At 37.4% G+C, this 9,626-nt stretch overlaps 1 protein-coding gene across 1 annotated transcript; it reads left to right on the top strand.

Moving 5' to 3' along the window:
• The first annotated feature begins 812 nt into the window (after nucleotides 1-812).
• LOC113322859 (two-component response regulator-like PRR37) lies at nucleotides 813-7,176 on the top strand. The gene is made up of 9 exons (XM_026571033.1): nucleotides 813-1,014; nucleotides 1,193-1,817; nucleotides 3,415-3,576; nucleotides 3,695-3,828; nucleotides 4,176-4,337; nucleotides 4,690-4,864; nucleotides 4,970-5,426; nucleotides 5,732-6,485; nucleotides 6,711-7,176. The coding sequence occupies exons 2-9, from the start codon at nucleotides 1,463-1,465 to the stop codon at nucleotides 6,816-6,818; spliced, it is 2,307 nt and encodes a 768-aa protein (XP_026426818.1). The 5' UTR covers nucleotides 813-1,014; nucleotides 1,193-1,462; the 3' UTR covers nucleotides 6,819-7,176.
• The last annotated feature ends 2,450 nt before the right edge of the window (nucleotides 7,177-9,626 follow it).

Here is a 9,626-nt window from a genome sequence, read left to right as displayed (position 1 = left end):
AAAGAACTTTCACCCTCAGCTATGGTGGAAATTTTGAAGCTATTGATTTGTTCTAGGCAAACTAATCAAGCTACCTCCTCAACAAAACTCTAATGTTATTAAATTAGCTCATATATCCAGTCATTCTACTTTACTTCACAACTTAAATTGGAAAGGTCCTAATAACATTAATCAAACTTTGGAGGTCCATCATAGTGCCGGATATAGTCCAGAATATCGGTGATCCGTGGCTAGAATTGGTTTAGAAGCAGGAGAAAAAACTCATTTTTGGGAACTAGTGTAGTAACCAATCATTTTGATTTTTTTTTTTTTTTTTGATGAAAAGGTTAATCATATTAATCAGGCAATATAGGACAAGAGATTAGTACTTCCTCCGTACTTGTTGAACATGTTACACGATATACAACCAGTTTGATTTCTTACTGGCAAAGGAGCGGATTTTGCGTGCCTAAAATATAAAAGATCGAAGTTATTTTATTATAAGATAACTACGTGTTTACCTCCCACTAATTATTAGGTTCCCAAAGCAAAGACGAAGAAAAAGGAAAGAAAACCTTTAACTGAGCTAAGGGTAGTGCCACGTAATGAACCCTGATTTGGTAAATCACTGGAGATCCGCAACCAACAGTTGGGCATCCAGCTTTAGATTTTGTCCAGCTCAGTTTCATCCATGGTCACAGCCCTCTCCACGTAAGAAAATCTAAAATCTTATGCGGCTGTTTCGTACTCTCTCTCAGACCTCCATTTCCTCCACATCATCAGCATCCCCTCTCCCTCTCTCTATAATATCTCCTCTCCTCTCCTTGGATTTTCTTTACTCTTAGATTCATTCACTGTTTTTTTCAACCAACCAGCCTAACCTTTCTCACTCTCTCTCGATAATTTCCTCCCTGCTTTAAATTCTTTCTGATATTTCACAGACAGAAATTTCCTCATTTAGGGTTTTGATCTGTTAATTTCCTGATTCTTTTGAGAATCATACTTCAATTATCAATATGAATGGAGCTTCTGAAGGTATAAATTTCTGAATCATACTTGGTCAATTGGTGAAGATGTTCTTATAATTCTTTATTTGTATATATTTTTTAAGATTATGATAATTGGCTTGTAGAGAATTTGTTGTTTTTGTGTAAAATGATTTTGGGTGAGTTTTATTAATGGTAGTGATGTTTTGCTGTTAATTTTTGTGCAGGATAAGGTCGTTATTGTTATCGAGCTTTGAGATAGTTTGTTATTTTCTCTACATAGATCTGTTCCACTTGTGATTAGTGATTCGTCTTACTAGTTTGTGTCTCTCATTTGAGATTTTCTTTACAAGTTTAGGGATTAAGAGGTTGAGGGATTTGAATTTGTAGTTGTGATATCTTGAAGACATCGGAATGTGCAAGACGTTTACTTGTGTTGTGAAGCAGGGTTTTTTATCTAGTACTTTTTACATAATAGGTTTATTTGAGTCTGGTTGATGGGGAGTGTTCCAGTGAGCACTGATGGTGGTACTGGGGAGAATAGGATAGCGGAGTTGAATAGGTATGAGCATAAGGAAGTTAGGGATGGAGTTGTTGGTGAGGGACAGGGTCTTTCAGAGGAAGATGAGTCGAGGATTAATGAAGTTGCAGAAACTCTTCATAATGAACGTCAAAGGACCACCCAAGGACAGGACACTGCGTTGAAGCTGCAACCACAGCCACCGCTTCCAGGGCCGTCAGTTTGTTGGGAGAGATTTCTCCCACTCAGGTCATTGAAGGTTCTACTGGTGGAAAATGATGACTCGACACGCCAGGTTGTCAGTGCACTGCTTCGCAATTGTAGCTATGAAGGTTTGTAGCCCCTGTTCTCTTCATATGGTATTTAAATGATAGAGGTTGTTGCTGAAATGTTTTCTTAATTGTGAACTCATTATAGATCTGACCGTTGTTACCAGGAGTAGATTCACCTTTCTCCAGGGCCAGATATATGATCCCTTTTTTTTTCCTTCTTGTAATCGACTGCTTCTTCCTTGTCAAAACAATGTGATGGTTCTTTACACCTCATAGAATTTCTCTTTTTGCCTCATTTGGAACGTTTAGGAGCCAGCTTTACTGCACAGGCGGGGCTTTATATCCGACTATTAAGCCCATAAATATTCAGACAAGTTCGTTTATTTTAGCTTGTCGGAACTGACATTAGCTGAAATCAGATAGGTAACGGTACAGATATCCGACCGTGAAAGATATAATTCGGCTGCCGAGCCAGAAGTTGCGTCAGAAACTAATTCCTATAAATATTACTTTCAGTTTCGGTGTACATACCCCAAATGCTTATCAAGTATGCAAAGGTTTAAAAAAACTGTCTTCCCTGTAACTATTACTTGCGTCAGAAACTCCTTAGCTTCAATCCGTATGTATAAGCTTGCATTGTCACCCCAAATTCCTTAGGAAAATTCTTTAACCAAAGGAAATCAGAAAGGTTGCCGAGATTATCTTGGGAATACACTCTGTTTCCAACTTGGCATGTACTGTGAAGGTTAAATCGTAGTAATTTGAAAAATGGAAAAATTATTGGTATCGCCATATATTCTGATGAACAAATGATTTGAGGTTTTATTAGGAAAGCACTTTCAGCTGCCCAGATATTTCATCGACTTTCTTTCTGCATCTGTCGCTAAATCAGCAGTATCACAAGTGCTCGAAATAGTTTGAGCTGTGCTGCTTTTAAACCTTTTCATCTCTCTTGCCGCAGTGGCTCTTCAAGTCACCTAAAATAAATCTTTTAGTTGCAGAGTTCCACCATCAGATAGTGCTGGCATAAACAATTAGAAAGCAGACTTCTTCCTTTCAATCGGTAGAAAAGATTATAGATTTTGGAATTTCTCTCAAGAAATAAAACTACATCGTGAACGTGATGATTTCCTTGAGTATGTTTTCTTAAGGTGTCAGTTCTATGTTAAACACTTCCAGAGATACAGCTACTGGTCTTCGTAATATGTTCTTGTATAGTATGTTCTAACAGAAAGACAGATCAATGGCTCATTTAGCATGTCAAGGAGTACACGAGTTTCAAGGCCACAGAGGATTCAACTCCCAAATGCTAATGACTTGCCATCTCAGAGGCACTCACTAGAGAGGTTGATAATTTGGTTTTAGTTATCCTATAGCTATTCGTCATCCTAATTTATTCTTGGGATGACTTTGATATGAATGAAATTGCCAAATAGAGGTTTTGTTATTGGTGATTACTGGAGTGCGGATTCTCAAGTGATCCTTTCCTTTGCAAGAAAGCACAAGTTTACAACCAGTGACATGTAATTCTTTGTATGATATTTTGTTACTGTTCGTTTTACTTCTTTACTGTGATATGTGTTTGCTTTCTTCTACGAAATCTATGTCTAGCAACTCCTTGTCTAAGGCACTAAAGAATGTCAACTGGTCTTTGCAGTAACTGCTGTTGCAAATGGTGTGCAGGCGTGGGTAATTCTACAAGACTTGACGAATCACATTGATATCGTCCTAACTGAGGTGGTCATGCCTAGTCTGTCAGGCATTGGTCTTTTAGGCAAGATAATGAGCCATAAAACTTGCAAAAATGTTCCTGTTATTAGTAAGTATATCTCTTATACCCCCCACCCCTCTCTAAATCATGTGTACTGCACAAGTAAAGGCTTTTCCACATTTGTTATGATGCATTAATTGCTCCACCTGATGAGTTTTTTCTGCAGTGATGTCATCCCATGATTCTATGGGTATTGTCTTTAAATGCCTGTCGAAGGGCGCAGTTGACTTTCTAGTGAAGCCTATTCGAAAGAATGAGCTTAAAAATCTTTGGCAGCATGTTTGGAGAAGATGCCACAGCGTGAGTTGCTATATCATTTGCACTTGAAATATGAGATTCTATGTCATTATTGCGGAGATAGGCCTTGGGCCAACACTGCTGTAGGCAGAAGAATGGGCATGATTGGATACACTATTCCTTCAGACGAATTAGTACATTTGGTTTCACTCGTAAGACTAATATAACGTTTTAGGATCAGTTCTTAATCAACGACACATCGAGTTTTTATATCAATTATCTGTTTGTTATTCTTTCGAGGCAGTTAAGCTTATTTTCAGTTATATTCCCCTTAAATAGTTTATTGATTTGAGACTAAAACTGCTATTGGTTTCATTTTTTTAACTTCGATTAACTGGCCATTATTGCAGTCTAGTGGTAGTGGAAGTGAAAGTGGTATACAGACTCAAAAATCTCCTAAATCAAAGAGTATGGAAGGATCTGACAACAATACTGGCAGCAATGACGAAGATGACAACAGGAGCATCGGATTAGGTGTCAGGGATGGTAGTGACAATGGAAGTGGTACTCAGGTATGAGAGTATGAACCACTTATGATTGATATTAACTACCATCTTTAGCTTTTGCTTCTTCTTTTTAACTTTTTGGGTTGTTGTATTATCGTTACTGTTCGTATTATCCATACCGAAACCACTGAGTAACTTTTGGATTAATTGCAAATTGTTTGCGTTCGTATTGTCCATACTGAAGTCTGAAACCATTGAGTAACTTTTGGGTTAATTACAAATTGTTTGCAAAAACAGTTACCACATGCATGCACACAAAAAGGTCACACTAAAACTTGCTCGAAACTTGAACCTGTATCAGATCAGTGAATGTGAATTCTGCAATAATTTACGTCCAGTTACTCTCTTAACTTTCCAGAGCTCTTGGACGAAACGAGCAGTCGAAGTTGATAGCCCCCAACCAGTGTCACCATGGAAACAATCATCTGATCCACCAGATAGCACATGTGCCCAGGCTATCCTCCCAAAACCTGAAGGGTTGGATAAGGAGTTAGCAGACATGGAGTGCCAAGTACAGGATGATGAATCTCATGGTATACCTTGAAAACATTTGTGCCTATTATTTTCATAATTATTTTTGTTGAAAGCTTTTAAGTTTTAATATTCTACTTGTGTCTGCTTTAAATATTTCTTTGTAGAAACTGTCCCAATGGTGAAGGATTTGGAAATTGGAGTTTTATGGAGTACAAACTTGCAACATGAAGAATCAAGGGATAAGGTCCATACCAAGCTAACTATCAGAAATCAGGATAAGATGCCTGAAGCAGACCTTCACAAAAACACTCTGAAATTTGATAAAGGAGCTTTTGATCTGAACATAGAAAAGCCATTATGTGAACCGAGGACCCAGGCTGTTGTGGATAATACTGGTCTGATCAGCAGTTCACATAATCTCCCAGCCAAAAATGGCCTCGCCGAGGTTCCACGTGGTCTCTGCAAGGTGTCGGAACCCAAAGATAAGGCGACTTCCGATAATAATGAATTACCATCTTTTGAGCTGAGTTTGAAGTGGTTGAGAGGAATTGGCGATGTTAAGAATGCTACTCAGGACGAACGCAATGTTTTGAGACGTTCAGACCTTTCAGCCTTCTCAAGGTATACAGGATAATGACTACCCCAAGATCTGATTTTTTTAAATGTAACTCGAAGTAGACTAATGCTTGATGCACGGCCTTTCCTGACAACCTGATGGCCCCCAGCTGACATGTTCATTCCGTGTTAGCTGTCATGTGGTCAGGGATTAGATAAATAAAACGCACCCATCGCCACCACCTGCCAGGTGACATGGCATGTAAACGTAAGCTGCTGCCACACACAAGTGTGGTTACAGAAAGAGGTAAATCTGACGTTGCTCTTTCATGTATGGGACACTTTCAGAACTTAGTGTTGTTACTGTGCAGGTACAACACAGTTTCCAGCGCCAACCAGCCCCCAACTGGAAATGTGGGGAGTTGTTCACCACTTGATAATAGTTTTGATGCTATGAAGGCAGAATCAATGTACAATCAGCAGCCAAATGGGAGTAGCAACAACAACGATATGGGATCCACCACTAAAAACATACTTGTAAAGCCAGCAGCTGTCAATGATAAATCAGCAGCCACGTCAACAGCTAGATGCCTACACACCTCTGCTTTTCAAGCTGTTCAGAATGGGCAGACATTTCCACCTCCGCAAGGAAATTCCCTAAAGCCTGATAAGGGTGTAGTCACCACCACAGTGGTGGCACAACCAAGCGATGCACATCAGCAGGTCCAAGTTCAGCACCACCATCACCACTATCACCACCATCACCATCATGTCCATGACAAGCAAAAGCAGCAACCGCCGCCAGAAAATGATGATTTATCATTGAACGTCGCAACTACTGTCGTGCAATGTGGGTCTTCAAATGTGTATGGACCTGTTGAAGGTAATGGTGGGGATTACAGCGTAAATGGGAGTAATTCAGGTAGTAACCATGGGAGCAACAAAGTCATGAACATCAGTGGTGGGGGGAACATAGAAAGTGATAATGGGAAAAGTGAAGCAGCTGGAGTTAGTGGGAGTGGAAGCGGAAGTGGAGGTGGAATGGAGCTAAACCGATTCGCACAGAGAGAAGCTGCCTTGAACAAATTTCGCCTGAAAAGAAAAGAGAGGTGCTTCGAAAAGAAGGTGTGCAGCTTTTCCTCCCTTGTACATCATCTTCAATGCACCCATTGAAGCTGACTTGTGACAGACCCTCATGTAACATAAAATAGAACAGGGATCAAAACCAAATACTCAACCTGATTGCTTATTCTGTATCTTTGTTTCTTTTGTCTGCTATATGAGGTCCCCTTTAATAAAATAAAATATTCTGGAATATTTGACATGGAACATTATGTTTTCTTCCGCCAGGTTCGATATCAAAGCAGAAAGAGGTTGGCGGAGCAGCGACCTCGAGTTCGTGGCCAATTTGTGAGACAGGTAGTGTACGAGCACCCAAGTCGAGAGGAAAACAGCTAACGGTACGCTTGTTTCTGTAACAGTTGTGGGTTTGTGTACATGAGATTTAGCAGTCTGTGAATGTAGCCGAAAGCTTCTAGGTTTTTCCTTTTATATTGTGCCAGGTTGTGAAGATGTGACCTTATTGATTAAGTTAAGATTACTATTATCTAGAGAAACAAAGACCAAATACCTTGATGTTGTAAGACCTCTTAAGTTATTAACTACTTGGTTATTTGTATTTTTTATTTGTGCCTATTGTACTTGTAAGACTACTATCATATGGGGGATGGTTAGCTCTTGAAAGGGTGTTAAAACCATCTCCCCTTCCTCATTGTCTTGATAAAGTCGATGTTGTCATAGTTATCGTGTTACTTTACTTGTCATATTCTCTTTCAAACAATTTAGGCACTTGTTTCAGTTTGTTAGCTGTTTCATAGAATGCAAAGAAGATTGGGGGGGTGGGGGGCAATGACTCCACCATTGACAAAGATCAAAAAAACTTCTCTGATTAAGTTAAAAACATCTCTTTTTATCTTCTTTATCCTAATAAAGTCCGCCATGATCTGAAGTTAGTGTTAATCATCCCTAGGTTTTATCAGAGGGATACGTTGTTAATTGCAAAAACTCCAATCTTTAAAATTATAGTCTACTAGTTTCTCATCCGTGCGATGCATGGGTCTGTTTATTGCTTATGGAATATTTAATGCTCTTTTTACATAGATAATATATTACAAAATCAAATTGTGCAAGCAAATAAAATAAATAAAATTTCGTAAGTTCTAATCAGAGTTATCTTTATTATAAGCTATTGTTAAACAATTTTTTTTTCTGCTAGGTCAATATTGTTAAGTAAAATCAAACTTTAAAGCACAATTCAAAATTCTTGATAGTAATAAAATTTTATTATTTTTTTAGCTTGCAAATAACAAAAAGTTGACTGAAAATAGCAAACAAGGTAAATTTAAACTATTTGGTCGGGATTAAACTTCTTTTGGTTGGTTGAATAAAACCATATCATTCGTATCAAATCGAAGATTCACATCCCTTTTGCCTGTGGTTTCTCTGTTGTCTTTATATGTCTCTTCTTTTTTTTTTGTCGATGTGAAGTTCTTCAAGGTAGAGATAAGTTTACTTTGCCTTTTCATATTGTTCCGCAAGTCTTCTCTGTTCTTCTTTTTGTGAATTTGTTGTTTTCTGCCATTTTTTGTTGTTCTTTTTTTATTACCGCGTGTAGGTAGTGATACTCGTACTTGTATATATATTACGAAGCTCTTCTAGCTTTATCGTATTATTTTTTTTGGGCTAAAGATCGCTTACACTTGGTTTTGTATACAGAGGATAATTCGGGTTTAATGTTTTTTTTTCCTCCATATTTTGTTTCCACGTTTTATCTAAATTTTGGTTAAATTCTAAAGATATCTTCGTTATACGAAAAAGATATCTTTCGTGTTTATTGAGGGTTTCTAAATAGACGTGATTTATTTAGGGTAAGAAAGATATCGTTTTACACGTGGTTTATTTTACCCTAATCTAGAATGTAGCTATTGAAATTAATTTACTACTTGAAATTTACGACAGTAAAGATCTAAATTTATATGGTAATCATCCCACACCATGTAAAGGATGATGGGAAGATTGATTACCCTACGATCATTTTGTAAATATCATGGACAAAACTAATAAATTAAGGTCAATGTGCTGGGATATTCTGGACAAAACTAATAAATTAAGGGTCAATACGCTGGGAGGACTTCTGAGATGCGTCATTGTTTGGCAATTCAGTCCATAAATAACAGAGAATATCTTCTATTACACGAAAAACTACTTCACAATAACGTTTCAAGTAAAATAATTTATTTTCTGTTCTGAAAATGGTAGCATAAGAGCAAAACTATAAGAACTATAACATTTACAAAAAGGGAAACCATAACAAAGTTGGAATTGTTTGTGATTTCTAAAAATCCCATTTAAAAAAATCTATTCCAAAGAAAAATAAAAGCAAAACTCATTCCTAAGAAAAAATGAAAGCAAATCTCTAATTAAGTAGCTAAATTGCTTTAACCTTCTATTTATGATTCTCATTCCTATAGATCACTGCTTGGAGAATAATACGGTCTATAGACCCGGTATTTTCACGAATGTGTTGATGGACAATAGTTTTTGTATATCCATCTTGTAAATCATTCTTTCTGATGGTGATGATTTTTGATTTTGATGGTTCCTTAGCTATTTTTGAAATGCCAATGTATGTCGGATAGTTATTTTCATCACAGATTTTCTCTGAATATCTCGCAGATTTTCTCTGAATAGATCCAATCTATACCTCGTATCCTTGCTTGATTTGAGAATCGCCACATTTCTGAAATAAAGTAAATTCAGATTATACAATTACACACGCTGCAAGAAACCGTATTCTGCTACACAACTCTACCCTAAAGACTCCTATGGACTATTGTTTAGTAGTTGATTGATAATCCTAATCTTGTCCAGCGAAGAAACTAATCAAAACTCATATTCAGCAATCATCATAAAATTCACAAAGACTTTTTTCCTTTTTGTTTTACATACCTCAATAACATATAACAATGGTTCATCCAAACAACTAATACTCTTTCAACTTGTCGAGTGCACTTTTTATCAATGCAAATCTTGCATAATAGTCACGAATAAACTTCCCAGAAAAAAATCAAAATATTTACGGATCGTTGAAAAAATCACCCGTTCTTACGCACCACCAGTTGTTATACCTCCTACATCATCTGTAGCATGTTGGTCCCCACCACCTAATATCAGTTTTATCACCATGTCTCCTTCACAGACTACTAT

This window comes from Papaver somniferum, chromosome 11, assembly GCF_003573695.1.
Source record: "Papaver somniferum cultivar HN1 chromosome 11, ASM357369v1, whole genome shotgun sequence".
In the NCBI taxonomy this organism is placed as follows: Eukaryota; Viridiplantae; Streptophyta; class Magnoliopsida; order Ranunculales; family Papaveraceae; genus Papaver; species Papaver somniferum.
The sequence above is the reverse complement of the archived record's forward strand: the minus strand, read 5'-3'. Positions and strand labels throughout refer to the sequence as shown.

Bases quoted from the DNA above. Each gene is read 5' to 3' on its own strand.
- LOC113322859 (XM_026571033.1), top strand. From the start codon at position 1,463: ATGGGGAGTGTTCCAGTGAGCACTGATGGTGGTACTGGGGAGAATAGG. The intron at 3,577-3,694 runs GTAAGTATATCT...TTTTTTCTGCAG, and splicing joins CAAAAATGTTCCTGTTATTA to TGATGTCATCCCATGATTCT. The intron at 6,486-6,710 runs GTGTGCAGCTTT...TTCTTCCGCCAG, and splicing joins AGAGGTGCTTCGAAAAGAAG to GTTCGATATCAAAGCAGAAA.